The sequence below is a fragment of the Mercenaria mercenaria genome, unplaced genomic scaffold (assembly GCF_021730395.1).
Source record: "Mercenaria mercenaria strain notata unplaced genomic scaffold, MADL_Memer_1 contig_5067, whole genome shotgun sequence".
Taxonomy (NCBI): domain Eukaryota; kingdom Metazoa; phylum Mollusca; class Bivalvia; order Venerida; family Veneridae; genus Mercenaria; species Mercenaria mercenaria.
Genome location: NW_026463349.1, coordinates 25,755 through 52,603, shown reverse-complemented (window position 1 = coordinate 52,603; position 26,849 = coordinate 25,755). Strand labels below are relative to the sequence as shown.

The 26,849-nt window shown below is 34.9% G+C and overlaps 1 protein-coding gene across 1 annotated transcript; it reads right to left on the bottom strand.

The window, feature by feature from the left end:
* Window positions 1–246: 246 nt before the first annotated feature.
* LOC128554479 (extracellular matrix protein A-like) lies at window positions 247–18,225 on the bottom strand. The gene is made up of 9 exons (XM_053535755.1): window positions 18,161–18,225; window positions 8,098–8,176; window positions 5,092–5,223; window positions 4,618–4,737; window positions 3,996–4,121; window positions 3,714–3,833; window positions 2,494–2,616; window positions 1,589–1,720; window positions 247–1,216 (listed from the first exon to the last, which is right to left on the bottom strand). The coding sequence occupies exons 1-9, from the start codon at window positions 18,161–18,163 to the stop codon at window positions 1,128–1,130; spliced, it is 924 nt and encodes a 307-aa protein (XP_053391730.1). The 5' UTR covers window positions 18,164–18,225; the 3' UTR covers window positions 247–1,127.
* Window positions 18,226–26,849: the final 8,624 nt, after the last annotated feature.

Sequence of the window (26,849 nt, the reverse complement as noted above, 5' to 3'; positions counted from 1 at the left end):
GTGTATTAAATCGTTTTCCAGAGGAAAGCCATGATCGTGTTCAAACAACTGGTCTTATTTAAAGTGGAATTATGCACATGTTTTTCAAGCAAAAATCCAGCTGAAATAGATATGAGCATAAGAATGGAAGAGAAAATAATAGTTCTTAACCCAATATACCAAACTCTTCCTGCTACCAGTACGACGTAATAACTTTCCAAATATTACTTTTCTTATTTCAGTGGTCCACTCTTTTTAAGAAAAACAAACTGTATGCAAGGCTTGCCTCCCTTCCACTGCAGAAATCTCTACCAACAACAACAACAACATTAGGGAGATCACTGCGAATAATGGAACTATTGTTTTATAAGTCCGATTTCTTTGTTTCAAAACATCAACTTCAAATACTTATGCAGCATTATCGTTTATGTAACACATTTAAATGCACAGCAACTGAAAACTGCGTTTATAAAACAGTCACCCAAAAAAACACTAAGATGCGCATAATGCCACTTTAACTTTCCGCTTAGATTTTATTTCCGTAAAGAAAGGAACATGAACTTCAAAGATTAACATCAAAGAGACTCGTTCAGTATGTAAATATTTTCGATGAACTGAAATTGGTTTTTGATTCATTGAAAACATTTACATATTTGCTTCTTTTTAACTTTGCCAAAGCGTTAAAATAGTTGTTAAGTATTTTCCTGACAAAAATACTAAGAATATCCCCTGTTTGTTACATTGGATTTTTGGACTGACAAAATGAATGAAATATATATACTTAAACAATTTATATAAAGATCTTGATAGAAATTAAACCTGCCATTAAGTTAACAATAACATGAAAAACTTACAAATAAGCACAAATGCACATCTATTAAAATTGGCGGTATGAATTTTATGCTCTAGTCAATCAGATAGGAGAGAGTGATATGAGTAAGTAAAATGATAAACTACTAAAGCATAGAAATGTTTCCACATAAAAAAGTATATTGGTCATTTACACGCTACACACTTCTCCCGCGGATAATTTTGAAAATGTGATTTGTCTAAAAGGCTTCTAATGTCTTAAGCTGAACATATAAATACATATTTTCTTATTTATCTGTCATGATCGGGTAATACGTTGTGTTGAATAATTTACCAGCCTAAAAAAGGTCTTTGAAAGCAAACACAAGTAACGTAGCACCAAACAATGTAGTAATTGTTGTAGTAGATACTGTGATGGCCTTAGATTCTGAAATATAATAATTAATGTTTGTTCACAATTTTCTGAAATGAAAGTTATCGAAATGTAAACATCAAGATTACTTTGCATCCTGCCACAGTGCTTGCCGATATAGATAAGCATCCAAATATATCATTTTCGAAACGTTTAAGTACATGACCCAAATCAGTCACACTTTTAAATCAGAAAGCAACAGCATCTTATGGATATATTTTTATAAGACAACGTTACTGTTACACTTGAAGTATTGAAATAAGTAAAGATAATGCAGTCAATCTTTAAGAAATTTACGCAGGTCTGAGAAAAAATGTTGTATTAACTGCTCCTTTTTAATATACAGCTGTCGTTATATCTAAAGGCAAATATAAATATTATATTAACCTGCTGTGCACTTATTCACCGTTTCTTTGAAACCGGAATCACATTTGCATTTTGCATTTGGTACATCACAAGCAGAGTTGGCGATAGAATTGCATTCGTTCCCAGATTTGGTACATGCTATTCCTGAGACAGCTATTGTAAAAACAAAATATTTATTTATTTACAGGAAAATAAAAAGAAAAGTGTCCTATAAATAAAAGTCAAGTTACCTTAGGTGTATTTTGTCGGTACAAAGACTATCGGCAAGGGTTTTAATACGTACCTAATACAATATAAGTTGGCCATTATTATTTGAATTGTTTCTGATAAAAACTTACCTCAAGAAATATGTAGCATTTATACTAGCAATTTCTAAAATAAATGTCAGTTAAATCTATCTAAACTCAAAAGACTTTGTTGTATAGTTGCACTTTATAAACAATCAAAAGGCATTGTGATTTTAAAATCTAAAGATTCCAAACGTAAACGATATTTCATTAAATTCAAATCTCACTGAATAACAGCCTTTACTTCAACTAAGTCATATCAATTTATACAAAAGTAGCATAGAGATTTCTAAAGCTTTTAACGGGCAACGGCATGATCAAATGAAACTTCGAAGGAAAACAATTATATAGGCAAAACTGTAAGTTTCAAAGAAGAGGTTGAATTTGTAAACTTGTTCAATCAAATTTCCAAATAGTTTTTCACAGTCATAACTTGGTTTACACAATACTGTTATTTTCTATCACTATCCATTGAGTTCTTCATAACGATTTATGGTATCAATATGATCAAGAAAACTTTAAACATAAATTCATGAAAAAATACCCGTTCTTGTTTCACATGTATATCATATTGATAGTTTCATTTGCAAAAACTCATCTGCTTAATTAAAAATTTATACATCATAACATTACACTTACGTTTTGCACATATGTTATCTGACTCCTCATAGCCTGTAGAACATGTACATTTTGATGCTGTACACGCTGAATTGGGATCAGTTGTTGTACAATCGCCATCCGCTTTACATGCTGCACCAAGTACTGTAAAATGGAAGACACATATAAGGTTTTGACTAAGCCGGTTCAATCTACACCAGATTTCTTAGATATGTATTTTCGATTAATTGGATAGTATATTTCGTATAAGTTGAAAAATGAACTGAATGCAGGGTTTTGTATCTGACTGCATTCGTTTCCATTCGCAGTGCATGTCGTAAGTGATACGGCTGATTGTAAACAGTTGCCAAAGTTATGTTTTGTCGTAAGCACCTAATACAATATAAGCTGGCCATTACTGTTCAAATTGTTTCCGATAAAACTTGTCTTAAAAAATATATACCATTTATACTAGCAATATCCAAACTAAATGTCAATTATATTTATCTAAACTGTAATGACTTTGTTGTATAATTGCACTTTATAAACAATCAAAAGGCATTAATCCTAGGTAAAGTGTGTCCATTGAGTAGAACGATTTTGCAAGCATTCTCTGATACATCTTTCTATAAAAAAAAGAAACTATGTTTAAGGTCAATTTCTTTTGAGATTCTGCTAATTACTTTTGATGAATAATGCATACTGATGTTAGCATATATCACAAGCTAAATCAGAAAACAAATCTCACCGATGAAATGTATAAAACAATAATAATCATATAAGTGTGATTTTAAAATCTAAATATTCCAAACGTAAACAATATTTCATTAAATTAAATTCCACTGAATAACAGCCTTTTCTTCGACTAAGTCGTATTTATTTAAACACAAGTATCATAAAGATTCCAAAGCTCTTAACAGACGGCAGCACGAACTAATAAGGCTTTGAAGGAAAACAATTATATAGGCCGAACTGTAAGTTTCAAAGAAAATGTCGAGTTTGTAAACTTGTTCAATCAAATTTCCAAATGATTTTTCACAGTCATAACATGATTTCCACAATACTGTTATTTTCTTTACTACCCATTGAGTTCTTCATAACGATTTATGGTATCAATATGATCAAGAAAACTTTAAACATAAATTCAGAAAAAAATACTCGTTCTTGTTTCACATGTATATCAGATTGATAATTTCATATATATAAAAACTCATCTGCTTAATTAAACATATTTTTTACATACATCATAACATTACACTTACGTTTTGCACATATATTGTCCGATTCTTTATAGCCTGTAGAACATGTACATGTTGATGTTGTACACGCTGAATTGGGAACAGTTGTACAATCGCCAGCTGTTTTACATGCTGCACCGAGTACTGTAAAATGGAAGATACATGTAAGGTTTTGACTACGCTGGTTCAATCTACACCAGATTTCTTAGATATGTATTTTCGATTAATTGGATAGTATATTTCGTATAAGTTAAAAAATGAACTGAATTCTCACGAAATTGAATACAAGACATTCCATATACAAACCTTTAGTGCAAGCATCGACGTCGTCTTTAAAACCGGCATTGCATTTACACTTGTTTGAAACACAAGCAGCGTTCCCTATCTGATCGCATTCGTTTCCATTCGCAGCGCATGTCGTTAGTGATACGGCTGATTGAAAACAGATGACAAAGTTATTATGTTTTGTCGTAAGCACATGTATATATACACACAAAAGCTTAAAGTCATGAAAAGCGTCATTTTTTGCATTCAAAGCACTCAAGTATGGATAAAGGTTGTAAATGTTTATACATGTCCATAGGAACATATGTTTACTAATTGTATAACTAGTGACAAATAATTATACACATATATACTAGTTTCTCAGGCGTTTAGCATACATAGGTTAAATTCTAAGCATTGTATTGAAATATTTCAAAACTTCTTTTCCGTAACTATAACTTATATTGTATATTATTTTCATAGATAAAATCAGTCACTTTCAAGGAAAGAAATACATACATAGGTTAAATTTCTAAGCATTGTATTGAAATATTTCAAAACTTCTTTTCCGTAACTATAACTTATATTGTATATTATTTTCATAAATAAAATCAGTCACTTTCAAGGAAAGAAGGAGGAAGGAAATTAAAATAATTTTACTTGCATTTTACACATATATTTTTCTTTTCTTGATACTTTGGTACACATGAACATGTTGTACTACAGTTAGAATGAGAAACTTGGGTTGAACAATCAGAGGCTGTCTTGCAAGCTGCACCTAAAACTGAGTTAAAAATGAAATGCGCTTACTAAATCGTAGTAATACATAGTATCTATTGCATTGGTAATGATTTACATACAATCGTTCTTGACGTATTGGACAGTAAGGCCATTATTGATTATGAAAGTAAGGAACTGTTGCAATTATTCTATTTCTTAAGTGTTAGCTTTCCTATAACTATATTTTAACGAATCATACGTTAGTGCTGAGAGCCCAATGATAAATATATGGATAATAAAAATCTGGAAATAAAAATGAGCTTAAATAAGTATTACACTAGTGTGTCTACTCGAACTCATATACAGGTTATACGAAGCACAATCGGTAACACAGTGTTAATGAAAGTGTTGAACAAACCTTTGGTACAAGTGGTAGTGGTTTCATTGTACCCAGCATTACACTTGCACTTAGTAGATACACATGTTGAGTTGGATATTTTATTACACTCACTTCCACCAGCAGTGCAAGACGTGTCTGAGACAGATGACGCTTAAAACAAGATAACGAACAATTAGTGTTAGTAGTGATAAACATACTGCTTCGTAACCCGTAGCAGCTTTTCACTGTGTGATGATATTAAGGAGGTAGGTTACCTTGTTACAAGGGTAAATTGAAATTAGCTGAACCGCAGCAATTTTTTTTTTGTATTTCGTGTTATATGAAGTTTTAACTGCTACAATCTCAATTTCGTTTGTCTCTGTCTCTTCAAGTTCAGTTTTTATCCAGGACTGAAGAACATGACCCTCCAAAGGTATTTCATATTGAAAGAAGAAGAAAAATACGGGTATTTAACACTTTTCAGTGTATTTTAGTTTCATTGATATCCGTAAAAGTCTGCATAATTGATAATTTTACTAGTATGCACGTTAGCTTTCTAATATAAGCTTAAAATGTATATGTCGCGAGGCTCGTGTTTCCATGCTAACGCATTTTCTCTCATTTTTAAACAACTTTGTATAAAAATACGGGTTTTCGACGGCTTCAGTGCCATTCTGTTAATAACCAACATGGAATATTTGGGTAATACTATCAGCAAAATACCAAGCATTTTACATGGTACCCTGTTTCTCTCAAAGTTTAAAGTAACCATGGCAACATAGATGTTTAAAATAGCTTATATCTTGCTTTTTGTAGTAATTTCTTATAAAAAAAATATTGAATAATATTGAATAAGACTATCTTTCTAGTTAATGTAGCTTTAAAACATATTATTTCTAACGTATGTTATATTTTCGTGTTATTTGCATTTATTCAAACAAATCACAGCTTAGAATACTTACAGCAGTACCCCTCGTGGAAAAATCGTTCAGCATGCTGTTATTATTCTCATGGATATTGTTGAAATGAAAATAAAAAGCCGAAGCTGTGTTTCTTAAATAGACCAGTGTCAACGCTATTGAATTTCACATTTAGATATAATCAATTTAATTCAAGAAACCACACTTTTCTACTGAAATTTGAACAATTTTAGATCTTAATGTAAGTATATAAGTAACAAATTATCAACGGAACCTGAAACATAGGTATTACAAATCAAACTGCTAGAGTTTTTATTTGAAAATGGCCGTAACAAGTAACCTTTCACCCAACTATATTCCAAACAACTTGGTTACCATCGTCCATTTTCTTACATTCCTCATAACATTTCAATATAACTACACAAAAGAAGCAAAATATTGATTGTTATTCAGAGCAATAGACTCATAAAAATATTTCAGCAAATAATGGTTATTTGAAAATAACTGAAATAAAGTAAATGCACAGAATTACGTACTTTTAAGACAAAAGCTATTAATTTTGCGAGGTAACTGACACGTAACGTCATGACGTCAATGACGTCATTTTAAAGCAACGTTGTTTTGAAGCGTTTCTGTGGCAATTTATCCATTATTTCTGCATTATTAAGCCATAAAGCATCAGATCGAAGACAGGTTCATGATTTGTTTTCAGAAGAATGATATACAAACACATTCAGTTTGTCGTAAACGTCGTCGTAAATCGTCACGTTAGCTTCCGGTTGGACATGCGCACATACAAATATGAAGGTAACCTACCTCCTTAACTAACAACTTCAAAAAGCTTAATAAACAATACCCGCTTCTGTTATTTAAACAAAGTTATGTATGTTTAACATATTGTCATTGCGCATTATTTTTCCGGGTGCATTTCATAAAGTAAGTTTCCGCCGAAACAGTGTCTATGAAAGTATTTAAAATACAACAGATCTAAAATATTCACATATTTCGGATAACTTCAAGCATTTTATTTTTGTTTGCTCGTTTCATATTATTTGTGTACGTTTCTTGAAAACACATAGACATTATTATTTATTATTATTATTTCTTAAATAGGTCAAATTTTGCAAGCAAACTCATCAAATCAATGAACGAAGATAATATACACGGTTTAATTGTCACAGTGTCTCTGAACTGTTATGAAATATAGCAACAATATTGTTGCAGTTTTTGACCTGTGACGTAAGTGCGTCAACCTCATGTATCTATCTTGACGTGCCGTTGTCATCTTCGGTCTGCCGGATCGTGGAAGATCTCTAACGCTTTTATTTTGACGGTAACGTTGTTCATGATGGTATTTCTGTTGCAGTTAAACTGCCTAGCGATGTCAGAGATGCTGACGCCGGATGCAAGTTGCAGAAGTGCCTGAATTCGTTCATTTTCTTGAAGCTGTGGCATCTTGTTAACGAGTGGAATTCAAATGTACTCTGACTTTATTATTGCATAACCAGTAAAGATATCGGTCAGTGACAATGGGCGTCCTTTTAAACAAACCCAAGAAGTGATTTTTTTTTTCAAAATTAAATATATTTACTGCATTATACATTTTGACAAAATTTGCTACATTTTATGTGTATTGAAAAAAAGTTTCATCAAATGAATTTCTCCCGCCATTACAACGATGTAAACAGGGGGTCATCTCATTCACACGAAAATTACGTAAATAAGGTATCACTATTCATATGTTTTTCATCCGATATTTTTGGTGGAACTAAGATCGTTCTTGAAAAAAATGTGACTGGATATACATGTTTCGATTTATGGAAGGCCGTACACACCATAATGTTACAATGTAAGTCTATGGGAAAACAATTGGTGTTCTCTAACCTATATAAGGGCTAAAACGTTACTTTTGTCGAAAGTCACCACAGGTAATATTATAATGGTCACAAATCTGTTGCAGATGATGCAGAAAGACGTTTTCGTACAAAAAAAGCGTGAAATTTGAATTTTTGTTTAAATTTTGGCCTATTTGTTTGACAGGTGTACCCATTTTCATCTGAGTTTTTGGACAAAAAAGGCTCATTTTTATCTCTTATTGGTGTCAGTATATTACAAAGGTAAATACCTAGCGCTGTACAAAAATGACACGAAAGTCCAATGGCCGCAATCAACTTCAGCATCATGTCAAATGACACTACCATTTTCTGAAAATAACAAAACAAAATATTTCTTTGACTATGCTTTTTCACACATGTAGGGAGCTCAATCAAAAAAATAAGTGTCTTATCGACCATTGATAAACGAGCAGAACAAAACAGAACATAGAATTCATTTTCACTTGTTTATCATCAATCATGTAAGAATATATTTTATTTTTAAGGTGGAACTACTTTTTGAATTTTCGTTGAATGACAGATAACAGAAAATGTTCAGATGTTTACAGAAACAATAACGTTTTTAGAGTCACACCAATAGTTTTCTTCCCCATCACACATGAAACATTCTTAAGCCAAACGATAATTAACTAAAACAATAGAAATTATTAAATCACCTCACTGAGTTAACAAAACACTTTCTAGCACAACTATTGTGATGAAATTTATTCTTAAGATACACATGTATGACAAAATTTGATATATGGTAAATGATACATGGCCTAAATAAACGTTTGCTGGTATTTATACCTTCCAGTTCGATTTTCTTAAAAAGGCTATACTCTAGTTTATACGGTGGTATGTTTAGGACATGCAATTATATCTTTAGGATAAAATTATCTTAAGCGATCAACACCTTATCTCGTGCGCACGACATCTTATCTTGAGCGATCAACATCTTATCTCGAGCGATCAACATACTATCTTGAGCGATCAACATCTTATCTTGAGCGATCAACATCTTGTTTCGTGCGCACGACATCTTATCTTGAGCGATCAACATCTTATCTCGTGCGCATGACATCTTATCTTGAGCGATCAACATCTTATCTCGAGCGATCAGCATATTATCTTGAGCGATCAACATATTATCTTGAGCGATCAACATCTTATCTCGAGCGATCAACATATTATCTTGAGCGATCAACATCTTATTTCGTGCGCACGACATCTTGTCTTGAGCGATAAACATCTTATCTCGAGCGATCAACATATTATCTTGAGCGATCAACATCTTATCTTGAGCGATCAACATCTTATCTCGTGCGCACGACATCTTATCTTGAGCGATCAACATATGATCTTGAGTCATCAACATCTTATTTCGTGCGCACGACATCTTATCTTGAGCGATCAACATTTTATCTCGAGCGATCAACATATTATCTCGAGTGATCAACATATTATCTCGAGCGATCAACATCTTATCTCGAGCGATCAGCATATTATCTTAAACGATCAACATCTTATCTTGAGCGATCAACATCTTATCTCGTGCGAACGACATCTTATCTTGAGCCATCAACATATTATTTTGAGCGATCAACATCTTATTTCGTGCGCACGACATCTTATCTTGAGCGATCAACATCTTTTCTCGAGCGATCAACATATTGTCTTGAGCGATCAACACCTTATCTCGAGCGATCAACATATTATCTTGAGCGATCAACATCTTATCTCGTGCGCACGACATCTTATCTTGAGCGATTAACATATTATCTTGAGCGATCAACATCTTATTTCGAGCGATCAACATATTATCTCGAGCGATCAACATATTATCTCGAGCGATCAACATCTTTTCTCGGTCATCTTATCAATATCTATTAAGGACCTTTGTGTGAATTCAGATCATTAGTAAAAACATACGGCTGCTTGTTTTTATTTGTATTATACTTATAACCGTTTCACATGTTTGCAGGGTTAGATATTTAAATATGGAAACTGATAAAAAAGGCAGCAAAAAATCAGTGATGATGCAAAGAAATAAATTTAAATCCTTGACAAAAAAAATAGTATGTAGGCTTCGCTATGGAAGCCCTGGAGGGACAATTGATTTCCGTACTTCCCACTTCTGACTTCTTACTTTTGCACTTCTTACTTCCAACTTCTTGACTTCCTACTTCCTACTTCTAACTTCCACACTTCTGACTTCTAACTTCCGCACTTCTGTCTTCCAACTTCCCGACTTTCGACTTCTGATTTCCAACTTCCACACTTCTTACTTCTGACTTTTGACTTCTTACTTCCTTCTTGTAACTTTCGCACTTTTGACTTCTAACTTTCGCACTTCTGACTTCCAGCTTCCTGACTTCATACCTCCGACTTCCAACTTCCACACTTCTTACTTCCGACTTCCAAAAAAGGAAAGTTGGCAGTCAGAAGTGCGGAAGTTGGAAGACGGAAGTCAGGAAGTTAGAAGTCAGAAGTGTGGAAGTTAGAAGTCAGAAGTGCGATAGTTAGAAGAGGGAAGTAAGAAGTCAAGAAGTAAGAAGTGTGGAAGTTCGAAATCAGAAGTCGAAAGGCAGGAAGTTAGAAGTCAGAAGTGCGGAAGTTAGAAGTCAGAAGTGCGGAAGTTAGAAGAGGGAAGTTGGAAATCAGAAGTCGAAAGTCTGGAAGTTAGAAGTGCGGAAGTTAGAAGTCAGAAGTGCGGAAGTTAGAAGAAGGAAGTAAGAAGTCAAGAAGTCGGAAGTAAGAAGTGTTGAAGTTTGAAATCAGAAGTCGAAAGTCAGGAAGTTGGAAGTCAGAAGTGTGGAAGTTAGATTTTTTTTGTTTGTTTTGGGTTTAACGCCGTTTTTCAACAGTATTTCAGTCATGTAACGGCGGGCAGTTGACCTAACCAGTGTTCCTGGATTCTGTACCAGTACAAACCTGTTCTCCGCAAGTAACTGCCAACTTCACCACATAAATTATCAGAGGTGGAGGACTAATGATTGCAAACACAATGTCGTTTATCAAATAGTCACGGAGAATATACGCCCCGCCCGAGGATCGATCTCGCGACCCCGCGATCCGTAGACCAACGCTCTTACCTACTGAGCTAAGCGGGCTGGCTTAGAAGTTAGAAGTCAGAAGTGCGGAAGTTAGAAGTAGGAAGTAGGAAGTCAAGAAGTTGGAAGTGAGAAGTGCAAAAGTTAGAAGTCAGAAGTACGGAAATCAATTGTCCCTCCAGGGCTTCCATACTTCGCCCATATATTAAACGATTTTCCTTGTTTTCCCTTAATTCATAAATGCAACTTTTCTGCGCGAATTTATCAGTCGAACTGAAATTTGTTGCTGTTCTAACATGCAGTATGCATTATTGGTTATGTTCATTTGATTTTGAAGATATGATGACCAGTTATATGCATTGCTTTCCCAATTGATGTGATAAACTTGTACATGTACTTGTGTGAAGTTTAAATAACAGCGGAGTAGGCGGGACCCTAATTAACAACTTGTCCGTATGTTTTACTGATGACCTAAATGCACACACAAAGGGCCTTAATTAATATATATAAATAAGATGTCGTGCGCTCGAGATAAAATGTTGATCGCACAAGATAAGATGTTGATCGCTCAAGATAATATGTTGATCGCTCGAGATAAGATGTTGATCGCTCAAGATAATATGTTGATCGCTCGAGATAAGATGTTGATCGCTCAAGATAATATGTTGATCGCTAGAGATAAGATGTTGATCGCTCAAGATAAGATGTCGTGCACACGAAATAAGATGTTGATCGCTCGGGATAAGATGTTGATCGCTCAAGATAATATGTTGATCGCTCGAGATAAGATGTTGATCGCTCGAGATAAGATGTTGATCGCTCAAGATAATATGTTGATCGCTCAAGATAATATGTTGATCGCTCGAGATAAGATGTTGATCGCTCGAGATAATATGTTGATCGCTCAAGATAAGATGTCGTGCGCACGAAATAAGATGTTGATCGCACAAGATAAGATGTTGATCGCTCAAGATAATATGTTGATCGCCCGAGATAAGATGTTGATCGCTCAAGATAATCTGTTGATCGCTCGAGATAAGATGTTGATCGCTCAAGATAATATGTTAATCGCTCGAGATAAGAGTTTGATCACTCGAGATAAGATGTTGATCGCTCAAGATAATATGTTGATCGCTCGAGATAAGATGTTGACCGCTCAACATAAGATGTTGTGCACACGAAATAAGATGTTGATCGCTCGGGATAAGATGTTGATCGCTCAAGATAATATTTTGATCGCTCGAGATAAGATGTTGATCGCTTGAGATAAGATGTTGATCGCTCGAGATAATATGTTGATCGCTCGAGATAAGATGTTGATCGCTCGAGATAATATGTTGATCGCTCGAGATAAGATGTTGATCGCTCAAGATAAGATGTCGTGCGCACGAAATAAGATGTTGAACGCTCGAGATAAGATGTTGATCGCTCAAGATAATATGTTGATCGCTCGAGATAAGATGTTGATCGCTCAAGATAATATGTTGATCGCTCAAGATAATATGTTGATCGCTCAAGATGATATGTTGATCGCTCCAGATAAGATGTCGTGCGCACGAGATAAGATGTTGCTCGCTCAAGATAATATGTTGATCGCTCAAGATAAGATGTTGATCGCTCAAGATAATATGTTTATCGCTCGAGATAAGATGTTGATCGCTCAAGATAAGATGTTGTGCGCACGAGATAATATGCTGATCGCTCGAGATAAGATGTTGTTCGCACGAGATAAGATGTTGATCGCTCAAGATAAGATGTTGTGCGCGCGAGATAATTTAATCTTAAAAAAAATAACATATGTTCTAAACATACCACCGTAAGTTTACAACTCATAAGTTGAAAAAATAAAAGAACTGACTGATATCTTACAGTCGTTTTCTCTATCCAAATTGTGAACGAATTCATATTGTTTCAATAAATTGACATTAATTAGAGACATTCACAATATTGTAATTAGTCAAAACAGATCTCTTATTTTCACATATATGTTGAGAATTTATCTATTATGCTTACTTATCTCATCCGTGACGTGTCCTTGATAGTTCATATTGGTCAAATGCAGTCTTAGGTCATATACGATCTATTGTGTAGTACATATGTTGTTAGTTTAATTGGCATTTCATCTTAATTACTTTGTACCCTTTCAATTTTTCCATTGCTTCCAGACATATTCAAATTCTTTATATAGGGAGAACTTTGCCACTATTTTCCTACCAGTATTACTAATTTACTTTTTATATCCTGCAAACACCTTATAATGTCTATATTTGACGGTCCTTCTTTCTTTTCCGGAGATAGATTCAGTCTGACAATATTTATATCAGATGTCAAATGGGGTGATGTAATGCACATATCAGTGGTTTAGAATTCTTATTTGTTACTTGATTAATATCTCGACTTAATCGATATCTTCATCATTCTCTACCGAGACAGAGTTTTCTTGGCTTAAAATGGTACTTACAGAGAGGCCTTCCAGTGAATGCAAAAATCTTCTTGTATTACAGCATTTTTATTTCTGACGCTGTCATCACAAGGTTTTCGCTTATTTTTATATTTTACAACCCATACATCTTTTTGTTATATATCAAAACATTTTCACTTACTAGTATCATCTCATAAGTCTGTTATGTATAATAACTAAATAATCTTTTTCCAATATCTTTCAAGAGCACATCAAATGTGTCCCATTGCTCTGATCACATGACTTACTAAAGAGATCACATGCTTTATATGAGAGGTGCCCCATTTTTATGTGAACGCTGTATGTGAACTGTGGCTAAGATGCACGAGTTTTTCGAGTTATTTGCATTGCTTTATCTGTATTACTATACGGTAAATAATGTACATGTAATGTATGTCACTATTGCCAATATGGTACGACCTAAAATATTGGATAAAATTGAGGGCGGGGTGCTTGGTTAATTAGGACTAACCATTCATGTAGAAGTGTCCAGAAAACATTGAAATCAAAGGGGCATAGCATTTCATTGGGAAAAATAAAGAATATTCGTGATAATTTGGTTTACAGCAAAGTGTGATAAATTCAGGAGCCAGTAAAGCCAAGTTCAGAAAACGGCCTACAGCGACCACATCTGAACGTAGTTTGCAAGGTCGCTTGTATGATTTTGATTGTGAATCCGCAGACACATCGGGAGATTGCATCCAAGCTAGGTATATCTAAGTATCTAAATAATAACCAAAACGTTGGAGACTAGACTCAGTTGAACATGGCTCAGATCCAAAAGAGACGTGCCCGATCTTGGCGACTGTATCTCAAGCTATGTAATGGCAGATGGAAAAATATGTTACTTCTGATGAGGCCATGTTTTATTTAAGGGGTAGATATTTGTTTGTTTGTTTAGGGTTTAACTCCGTTTTTCAACAGTATTTCAGTTATGTAACGGCGGGCAGTTAACCTAACCAGTGTTCCTGGATTCTGTACCAGTTCAAACCTGTGCTTCGCAAGTAACTGCAAACTATACACATGAATCAGAGGTGGAGGACGAATGATAATTTCAGATACAACGTCTTCTATCAAATCGTCACGGAGAACATACGCCTCGCCCGAGGCTCGAACTCACCACCCCGCGATCCGTAGATCTGCGCTCTCCCTACTGAGCTAAGCGGGCTATGGTCGAAAAAGAGTGTGTCACATTAGAAAAGATGAAGATACGGGTGACAAGTTGAAGTTCGTTAAGAGATATACTTTTGCCACTGGTTTTATGGCATAGACAGGAGTGTCGTATGGAGGCAAAACAAAGATTCGAATCATTGACAAAGGGACAAAGGTCAATAGCAAATATTATATCGACAAGGTTAACGAAAACACCCGGAGAGGCCTTAAACTAGCGCTTAAGGACGAATAGCAAAAACTTGACCAAAAGACAAAACGTAACACTTTTGAGTCATGGCCTAAACGCTGTCGTCTCATATACAGCTGTCACAAATCTCATATTGAGCATTTGTTACAATGAAATAAAATTTCTGGTAAAATTATTGCGTTTTATTTTGTGTTAAAAAATCGGTGGGGCACCTCATGTATATCTAGTATCTACTTCGCTATTGTTTTTTCCTCGGACTTCCTTACAGATAAAGTCATACTGAATAAAATTCAAAATGTGTCCTCTATTATTAATAATAAATATCATATACAATATATGTTTTTACCTAAGAAGCCACCTTTGGTATACTACGTATACATTCACTGATGTACTGCACTACCCAGGGTGTTTCTGCAATTATAACTACGCCCAGCCAGCATTTGCACTTTTTTCAGCAAAGGAAAGACAAAAAAGAAAAAAAACAGAAAAAAATGTAAAACCTCCTCTCTTCTGCATGTTTATAGACTTTTCGAAAGTTATTTTGCTATATTGCACACTTTGAGTTTTTTGCTCTTTGGTCAAAAGAAAGGGATCCCCCTTGCACACACCTTTGATACGTAAATTCAAGCGTTAGTCAGAATTTCATGAACACTTCACAGATGCATAAGTTTTGGAAATTCAAAACAATACGCATGAAACCTTTGAAAAATGAAAAACGTACAGTAATACTTCAAATGTAAAAGAAACAATGTTTTCAGTGTTTTTGACAATAAAGACTGTAATTCTTAGCAGGCGTTTCATTTATCCAACATATTTAAAATTTTGTTTACCTACTATTTAAAACAAAGGACATACTATTAAAACTATGTATCCAACAACTTTATGGCCTGTGTGTTACATGCTCTCCCGCAAAATCGAAGGTGCTTTTAAATCATATTTAATCAATAGAAGCGTAAATATTAATAGCTAATACGTTTGAACTTGCATGCATTGGCGGATACCAAATCTGTTTGGGAAATAGTTTCAGAGAAATTTTAAAATGTGTATTATATAATAGCAAATCTCTTAAGATCGCTAAAAAACGCTTATTAATAAGACCCAGACAGAAAGCACTTTGCCAAAGAGAGGACACACTATCAAACTTTAATAACATGACGGTTTTTCAAACAATAAACACGAAGAGTAGAAACGATTAATTATAGAGTCTATGTAGTTGAAACGTGATTATTCCTGTTAGATACTTCTTGTTTCAAGATAATTTCCCTTTGACAATCGACACAAACTTCTATTGTTAATGTGCGTGTATTCATACTTCAATATCAGAGCAATTTCGCACCGTTATCTGTAGCGATTATATATATTTTTATGTTATTGTTAATTGTTTTGAAGTATTTTCGTTTCTGTTTAAAAACATAAAATGAATTCTGTCTTGATATTTTGAAATATTCTGTGAAATATTCTATTGGAACATGGCGGGGGTTAGAAGTGAGGTTAGGTGCACCATAATTCGATTTAAGGTCCTCTGTGGTGATTTTACCACTGACCGTTTCTAGGCGGTGCCTCATTGTGTCCCTTTCCTTTTTCGTTTGTTTTCTTTGTCTATGTGTGTGCGTGCGTGCGTGTGTGCATACGTGCGTGCGTGTGTGTTTCGGATTGGGGAGACTGCGATTTTGGAAAATGACTATTGATCCTTATTTTTCTTTCAGAATTACTTATGATTTTGATGTTAACCTTAAAAGTCTATGCCGAGGGTTACTGAAACAAGAATTGTAATTTATACTGCAAATACACATAAGAAATAAATATGCATTATTTCATTTATCATTTAGTATAAATAAGTATTATGAGTTTTACTTCAAATTTCGAGGTTTAAAAAAGATTAAAGGCTTCACAATGATCAGTTGATAGGGAAAAAAGCATTATGTACCTAGAGTTACACTGCGATTTGTAGGTTAATCGGAAGATGATTGTAAATTTACATATATTTACCTATATGTAGTTCTTCAAGGTTATTTCGTGTTTTAAGAATATTCATTTTCCTCGCGGTTTAACTGTCATTTTAAACAGCCGTCAGATGCAATATTGTAAATAGTTTAGGAACTGTACAGATCAGCTTAAGCGATCTATCCTAATCTATCCTCAGAAGATGACTAAAACGAGTACCAAGGCTCCGACTCGAGATTTATCGAGTCAGCCATTTTCCATCAAGGAATCTGACTCCGATGATTTATGAGGAAATACTTGGAGTGACTTGAGAATATCTCCTAGTGTCTCCGAAACGAATGAATAACTAGCTTCAACGATTTTATTAGTTTCGAGTAACTTCAAGGACATATTGCAAATTATTCGGAGCAGGAAATATATACTTAATTTAATGATATGTGAACGTCAGAATTATTTTGTAGATCTTATTACATTTTTCCATTAAACAAGTTGGTGGGGTAATTATGTCAACATGTAAACATGAAAGAGATTTGTTAGTGATACTGATGCTTATATAATACTGGCATCACCTTGTATTCATATTAACCTGTAAGACCTGAAATCCCTATTACATTAAATAGGATATTATATGTTTTATAAAGTACCACCATTTCTTCAATTTTACAAATTTTCAGAAATGCTTAAACAGTGGGTGAAGAAAATGCCCTTTAAAATTAAAACGAGTTCGGTGACCTGTCTTTTTTCTTCTCTTCTTTGTCTTGGAAACTAATGTTCTTCAAGCTCACAGAGTATGAAAACATTCTTAACACTAGAAAAAAGTCGTTCCTACATCCTTAAGTATCAAACAAATGTTAAACAAATATTATGTTGTTCTAAAAACAATAGAAAACTTTAGCGTGATATGCTTTTGAAATGTTATATTCTTAAAAGACTTGATATCTCTGACTTCAGTAAAATAAAATAGTAAAAATAATTCTTTTTAATTCTCCGTTTTCTTTCTATGTAGTAGCTCATCATACAAAGAGTCCTACCTATCACGACAGTGAGGAAATACATCTGTGACAAAGTCTTCATGTGACAAATTCAAAAATATTCATTACAATTTAAATTAGATGACCCAGTTGTTCGAACGGTCGTGTTAATAGTTTTAACCTTCCGCGTTCTATCTCTTGCACTGTCTGCCTGTAAAATTAACACTGACTGTTTTATACTTTTTCTTTCTAAATATATGTGAAATAAATGTGGGATTTCTATAATTTTCAGTGCCTTTGTAATGGAAAACATTTATAAACATGAAATTAAGTTTGCAGATGAATTACTTTTGATGAAAAACGTTTGCTATTTGATTATGCACACGATTCAATCTACATAAAAGTATTCTCTACATAGTTGAGCTTAATAGTTAAACAGTATAAAGAATGACTGATTTTATTCTACATGCAATATAAAACAAAATGCATATTTTCTCATAATCAATTTAATATAGTATATCTTACCATGTTCTATCTATGTGATTATCCGCTCTTCTATGTGATCGACGGCGATTCTATAAATATATAGAGACCCGTTTTCTTATCAGTCATGTGACATGTTTTATTGCTAGCAACCGTCTGGGTTTTGCGTTCCTTCTATCTATTTGCGGCAAAAATGTTTGTGCTTGCATTCATTGAACAGCGCATTTTATCTACACCCTTCACGTGTGTGAAAAGCATTTTAAAGGGACTGACCCACACATTTAGGCGAAAAATAATTTATCTCAAAATTCATTAAAGTGACTAATGGTACAAACCTATTGACATATGATTTGTTTGAAAGGTAGTAAACCGTTGCAGCTATTTTGAAATAATGCAGAAGATTAAGTTTTACATTCTTCTTGCATTTTTGCCAATAGTTAACTTTTAATTTCGCTCACTGTATCGTTTTTTAAGCGGCATATATACGTTTTATGCCAAACCTGGTGGAAACGAACATTTTGAAAATTTCACCGTAACTATGAGCGGGTAGCTTTAAATATTACAAAAAATAATGGTAAGCTGTGGAAATTTCCATAAGTTAACAAACTTTTATTTCTCTTAAGCATAATGTTATTGCAAATATAAGGTGTTTTGCATGTTTGGATCAAAACATGTTCTGCAAGCACAGAATTTGATTCAATCCTGACCAAAATAAAATTATTATTATTATTATTATTATTATTATACCAGATTTATATAGCGCCCTTTTCATGATAAACACGTTCAAAGGCGCTTTATATATAACAAACGCAGCCACACAGGGCGCGAAATTCATCCTCTACTAGTATAGACACAGAGCGATCTGACCAGAGGGACAGAGTGAGATAAAGCCTGTCCAGCTAACTTAGCCTAGCTCTTTGCGAATAGACAGTCTGGTTCTTTAACGTGCCCGGTGTATAGCACCGATACACGCGAAGCCGTCTTTCCTGGGAAGAACCAGTACAGGCCTCTTAGTCAGGTGGGAGACACTCAAAAGCATCTCAGAGGTTTCTAGTTCCTGGACCGGGATCCGAACCCCGGACCTCTGGATTGGCAGTCAAGCGTGTTACCACTAGACCACCGGCCCACCTTTCTTCATAAAACATCATGATCTTGTAAGAATTCTCGGACAATAAAAACGAAAGGGATGTTTACTTGATTTGTTAGTTTTGCATGACTGCTCTGATAACAAAATGGACCTCATGCAAATTTTAATAATTGATGTTCAAGGGAAAATCACAATTTTGACATTTTCGAATAAAGAATTAATCTTACTCCGTAACTCTGACATGCCAACTACATGTGTATTTTCTTTCGTGTGATAGAAACTCTGTTTGCTTAATTTGGAGAAACATTTACCCATGGTTAAAGAGAACTAGAAACAGAGATTGGTTTTAATATGTATACAATGTATATACATTATTAATAATTATTTCTTATGCAAATATGTTTGCAATCATATTTAATCCTTAATTGTAACGTTGCTAGTTTTATCTGTTAACATATGGTTTGCCATTTATCCGTTGCATGATTTACTTTGCGGTTTTACCAGACCTAGCTTTAATTCTAGTTTAAGGGGTTAATACGTGCCAAAACACCTTAAAATCACTTTTTTTGTCAAAGACATGATTATTTGTTTATACAGTCACACATACGGATTTGTCCGTGTGTTGAGGTACGGTGCGGATGGGATTGGTCTGTGGTAGGGGCGGACATGGATAAGTGCGGAGCAGTAAGTCTTAGTGCGGAGCAGTAAGTCTTAGTACGGGAAAAATGGTGAGAAACGTGGAACAAAAATACAGGACGCAAATAAGTATTACGTTGAACTTCGTTTTATTGCGCCTGGCAACTTGCCAAGCGCGTGGTCGGGTCTGCGGTTACCTACGTTGAATTTCGCTTAAGTACGGGCAGCCTCGGATAACTACGTTTAGCTACGGATCAATACGACAAGGTACGTTTCAGTACGGATAACTACGTTTTTGTACGTTTAACTACGGATGAATAAGTTTCAACCAAATATCCCAGTCACACATACGGCGCGGATAGCTACGTCTAACCACGGATAGAAACGTAGTAATCCGTATCGATCCGTACCTGAGGCGTACCCCAAAGTAGTAATCCGTATCAATCCGTACCAACACTTGTCCCAAACTTGCAAGTTTCTCCAACTTTTGAACATGCACAAAAGTTTGAGCGATCCGTAGCCATTTGAGCGTGACTTTAGTCCAACTTGATTGAAACTTATTCGTCTGTAGTTAAATGTGCTAAACGTAGTTACCTGTACTGAAACGTACCTTGCCGTAGTTGAACATAATGTCAAAGATAATCGTAATGACAACGCTGGCTACACGTGGCCTATTAATATGAAACTTACCGACCCGTTACTTAACCTTAATGCGAACGTAGTCATGCGTATTGATCCGTAGCTGAACGTAGTTATCCGAGGCTGCCCGTACTTAAGCATAGTTCAACGTAGTTCACCGCAGACCCGTCCATGCGCTGGGCAATTTGTCAGGCGCAGTAAAACGTAGTTCATCGTAGTATACCGTACCTATCCGTACTTATTCGCGTCCTGTATCTTTTTGTTCCCCTTTTCTCACCATATTCCCGTACTAAGACGTACTGCTCCGTACTTATCCCTGTCTGTCCCCCACAGACCAAACCCATCCGCACCGTATCTCAACGCACGGACATATCCGTATGTGTGACTGTAGCTTAAGATAGAGGCAAACCTGATATCCAGATAGAAAGTGATAAAGTATGGTACGGTTATGCTATAACTCATTTCGTCACGCTCCTTGTTTATACACGCCAGGACCGAACATGGTAATACGTCTTGCGGAATAGTTCCATTAGCGCGCAAATGATGGCGAATTATCCTACACAGCTAATAGCCAACTCCGTGTGTGTGTAAATTGATTAAAGTGGTTATGCTATTTGACATTTTCGTATTAAACAAGTAAAATATTTGATCAAATTTGAATGGGCTATTTTTGGATGTGTATATGGCGCTAAATATCACGTCGACGTGACGTCAACAAAATATCATTGTGATGATAGCAGCATTGTTAGTTATATTAGAATGTAGTTTAGACTGTAATGTTATGTACTGATAATTCTAATATGACTGGCAATGCTTAAATCATCACAATGATATTATGTTGACGTCACGTCGACGTGATATTTAGCGCCATGTATGCGTTGAGAAATAGCGCTTTCAAATGTGTTCAAATATTTTGCTTAAGGGCATGTTTAAAACAAAATGTCACATTGCACAACTGTCTTGGTTAATTTACACACATACTAATTTGGTTATTCGCTTTGCAAAATAATTCACAATCATTTTCGCCCAGCTTGAACTCTTCCGCAAGACGTATTACCATTTCCGGTACTGGCGTGTATAAACAAAGGAGCGCGACGACCTACCATTTGTCACCATGTATGCGCGAAGAAACAAATATGATACAAAAGACATATTAGAATCGAAATAATTTATACAAACACGTGTTTAAACACATTTTATACGCAATGGGCGGTTATACGTCGGGCGTAATAATTTCACGAGGGCACTGGTTTGCTATAGATTATTTCATAATTAATTTCTATTTTGTATCACGTTTCTAAGGTCATGCAGTGTTTTTCTTTATAATCATTTCAAGTACTCGTGTGATTTATTATAAAAAGCTGTTTATAATTTCACTTTTGCAAAGACATACTTACGAAGCCCTTTTGGTTTTTAATTACAGAGTTTTTAAAGACGTGTAAAGGGTGTTTCTCATAAGATAATCCATGATTTTTTCTCACAAACCTTCTATCTTGATTCTTAAGCAATTAGAAAACACCAGTGGCATTAAATTATTGAATTTTCACATCCTAGAAAGTGCATGGGTATTGGTGGATAATTACTTCTAACTTGTATGATGCAAGAAGATATTTGAGAAACGTTTAATATTCTAAACTGCACCATATTATTAGAGCATTTGATATAGTTCTGTACTAAACAGAGATACCCCTCAAAACATATTAGAAGAGCCGATGAGTACGAGTTCAATTATATCCCGCACTAACAAGGTTAGATACTCTCTCTATTCTATGCATATTATTATCGTAAAATGAATCAGAACAGACTGGCCCGATTTTATGTATCAAACCTACACAACAATTACGAAATCATTCTCATGTTATATATTCATGGACGTTAGAATCTCGTCAAGCGTTTATTGATGTTGCCTTTCATATGGATGATTTTATCAGTGAACGGTTTTGTCGTTTAGTTAACATAGAGATTCCGACCAAATTTGATGCGTCGTGCAGTATAGTATAATTTGCATTCGATACTGAAAAATATTGGACGGTCATATTTATAAAATGCGAAGTGCCGATCGAAAGAGAAAACAAAATAGATAAAGGATAATTGCTCATATTGATGGATTAATTATACTTTGTATTTTATTATAATAGTAGGTTGCTTATGCCACCAAAATGAATCTATTTACATCCCAGTGGACCTTTGATGAAATCAATATCAAACAAGGGCTCCGCAAAGCGGGAAGAGGAAAAATTTTAAAAAAAAGTTTTATAATTAAAAATATGGCAGAGGTTGGGAATGGGGCTTTTTGCGCGTCGGTTTTTATTGAATGCTAAGCCACAAGAAACTGAAAGTGAATTTTGGGGATTTGGGGGAGTGGGGGAGGGGCGGAGGTTAATTATTGTACTCCTTACACACTCACATTTATTCCAAGTTTAAAGTCAACACCTTGAATAGTTTTGAAGTTGTGCTCCAGACACTTAAAACAAAGAACAGTCTAAACCCAAGTTTTGACCTTGACCTTTGGCATACCGACCAAGTTCATGTACACGATTACTAAAGCACAAAAACGAAAAGTGAATACTTTAAAGATTTTGTTTTGGTAGTGTGTGTGTGGGTGGGGGGGGGGGGGGGGGGGGTAATCTGGATTGCTGCCTCATCACCACCAACCTGTGTTCCAAGTTTAAAGTCAATATATTGAAATGTTTTTAAGTTCTCTACTGGACACAAAATACAAAGGACATATTTGAACTCAGTTTTAGACCTTCACCTTTGACCTAGAGACAAAGTTCATGCGCCATGCTCATCATCTCATCGCTACTACCTATATGTCAAGTTTGAAGTCAATATCTTGAATGGTTATCAAGTTGTGCTCTGGAAATAAAATTTGACAGACAGATGTGACCTTACTATGACTTTAACCTTACACCTGACCTACAGCCCTGAATCATGCACTTTGCACATCCTCTCAATGCAACTTACTTATATGCCAAGATTGGAGTCAATGCCTTTTTGCTCCGAACATGAAATATGAGGGTGAAATTTGACCTTTGAGTTCCGTTTGTGACCTTGAACTTCGACCTACCGACCTTGCTTATGTGTTTTGTACATTGCCTTATCGCTATCTTCTAATATGCCAAATTTAAAGTCAATACTTTGAATGGTTATTGAGTTATGCTAAGGACACGAAGTATAACTGACGGGCGGGCAGACGGACAGACGCGCGCGCCATCATATAATACATACGTGTTTTCGAAACGGGCGTATTATAAGCTTGTATTGCAAGATTTCAGACGATAAAGCACCAAATTACTTATTCTCACCAAACTTAAGAGAAAAAATGGTGAAATGCACCAAATTAGTATCAGCGTGAATAACATAGTAAGTCTTAAGCAGAGATTTAGCTTATAGGACAGTTTTGTTGTTCCACAACTATCAAAAGACTGTCAAGAAAAATCTTTTAATGGTTTATTAAAGTTATTTACGTTTCTACGTTAATTTTGAAAACTAAGCTGTTGAGCAAAATATATAAAACTGTAAATTACTTTATTAATCTTTTTACAAATCCTATATAAACAATAAGCATTGAGTAATTGAAATAATGTATGTGCGATAACTTTTTCAGTCGATTGTATTCTAAAGTTTTGTTATCATTATGTATCAAAATTATACCTCTTGTTTCAAACCTCATCTTTGCCCGGTAACCATGAAGCAAAGCAAATAAATGCCTCTAACAGCTGGAGTGATAGAGACACGTGTCAAGAGAAAATGTAATAATTCAAATTTATTTAACAGATACTAGATACATCATAAGGTTAAGATTTGCACCTGAATTTTGAAATTTTAATGGCATTTTGCTTTCAGTTTTATTTCATCACCTGATGCCATATCCCTGTGATTACATGACAAGAATGAATCCGATATACGAGGGATTGCTACTGCTTACTTTTACAAAAGTCAAACTTCATAAGATAATTGCATGTGGTCAGTAGATAACATCTGCTGTTTTGGAAGTAAGCAGGTCAAATATCAAACCTCACAGAATGATTGCTGTGGTCGGTTGATGCAAACTATTGTTTTAGATGTTAGTAGAACAAAGGTAAATGTCACTGGAAACGGTTTCCGCTATAGAATTAACGAACGCTTCCGCCTACATTCATCAAACTTTAATTGCTTGTGGCCAGTAGAAACTACTTTTGTTTCGCCAGTCAACGTTTCAAAGGGTTAAGGTTATATTGACCTTGAGAATGAAATAACATTTTACGAAATACTTCAAGAGCATCTGTGCTTTATAACTTCACAGAATTATTGCCATTGGTCAGCAGATGAACCCAATGGTTTTGAGGGTCAGTAGACTGAAGGTCAAGATCACGGTGACCTTGAAACTGAAAACAGTTACCGTTCAATATCTAAAGGACTTTTGGGCTTTTAAATTACATAGAATGATTGCCTTTGGTCAGAAGATGACACCTATTGTTTTGGAGCCAGTACCGCAAAGGATTATATTTTAGTAACTTTGAGATTTCAAACGGTCTTTTATCACTTACCGGAGAAATCTTAAGCCTATGGCAGTCAATATTGCAAAGTTTGTTGCCAGTATTCAGTAGATGACCCCAGTTGTTTTAGGTCATTTTTTCAAATGTCAAGGTCACATACAAAATTACAGGCAATTAAAAGTTGCCCCGATAGGCCATCATTGAGGCATATTTTAGTGCGTTATATCCATAAGTTAAGAACTATTTTCTCTCGCTGATGGTGTTATAAGAGGTGCAGCCATCATATCTATAAAGACAAATACCTGTATCACAATTATATCAATATATTAAACAAAACAGTTAGAGCCTCTACATTTTGTTACCAAAACAAATTCGACTGAATATTTCTCAAACGGGATATGAGCCGCCAACGAAAAACACCCTCCCAAATTTTAACCAAGACAGGAACACATGTTTTAGTCTAACATTATGTATATACACGTGTTTGAATACTATAATTCTAACTTAAATATTTTGAAAGCTGTAAGTTTTTATAAAACATATAGCAAAGAGCGGTCTGCGTAGAACTGACTATCCTTCAGAAGTCCCAGTTTAAATAGTCACAATTTTGAACCGAGTATTGTATTTGAGACAAATGGTCTCCGCTATACGATATACTGTTTGACAATATTGTAGGGATAATACACGTTTCTTGTGTATTAACGTCTGCAGAAGCCCGCGGGAATGTTTGTGACTGAGATCGAAGCCAGTGGGAATGTTTGTGACTGAGACCGAACCCCGTGGGAATGTTTGTGACCGAGACCGAAGGTTGAAATTTAATTGCACATCTGAAATGGATTTAGAAGTTGAAATCTTACAAGCTACTATAATATGACTTTTATTGAACATTCCGCATTAACTGCCTGATTTCTGCCAGGACAAACATATTTATATTCTAGATTAAGCATTTGCCTCTATGATAACGAAACCTCCGTGGCGGATTGGTTAAGGTTGCTAACCTTAACGATGGTTCTAGCCAGGTGCCCGCCCGTGATGAAATAATGCACGGAGGGGCACCTGGGTACTTCCTCAAATATCAGACCACTGGCACCAGACCAGAAAGAAAATGCCTCTGTACATGTTATACCCTACCCCTAGGTATTCTATAAGAACCATAGTCATGAAAGGGAAAATATACTAACCCGTTTCAATCGTCAATTTCTCAAATTACACGCGCAGTTCGGTGAATGGGTACCTAGTATATTGAACAAGCGATAATTTATCTTCCATCGTGCACCAGTCACATTATCTCATTATTCCATATTGCTGAGATTATCCACATATTTTATGCTTTCGTCAACGTTATAGAAACAACTTGCTTGACCTTCCCTAATGAACATCCGGTCTAGAGGTCACGGCAGTGCGCACATGTTTGGCGAAATGTCAACAAACAAAAACAGAATTTAAAAAATCACATTTTTGCAATAAACCCGAAATGATGAATGAAATTCATCTGGTATATGATCTTCAATTTGAAATCATACATTGGTCTGCATCTGTTCTGTTTATTTTATTCATTTTGCACATTTATGCTGCATTTTCACATTTTAGCGAAACACGAGTAGTAAAATGACGATTGACATACATTTTTACATTAGCCCATCAGAATGGTTTTGAAATCTAGAACGGAACTTCACCAGGGAAGTTCAAGCAAGTTTTTTGTGTAACGTTGAAATAACTATAAACTACGCGTTGTTTTTCTAAGATAAAATGTATTGAAGAAATGTGACCGGTACACAATGGAAGATAAATTACCACTTGTTTGATATCCATAGTACACATTTACCGAACTGCGTGTTTTAGGTATGAAATGCGTGATTGAAACGGGTTAGTATATTTTCCCCTTCAT

What these genes read in the sequence shown, in the direction of transcription:
- LOC128554479 (XM_053535755.1), bottom strand. An exon ending in CACTACCACTTGTACCAAAG is followed by an intron (nt 4,738 to 5,091) that starts GTTTGTTCAACA and finishes TTTTTAACTCAG; the next exon opens with TTTTAGGTGCAGCTTGCAAG. An exon ending in GGACAATATATGTGCAAAAC is followed by an intron (nt 2,617 to 3,713) that starts GTAAGTGTAATG and finishes TCCATTTTACAG; the next exon opens with TACTTGGTGCAGCATGTAAA.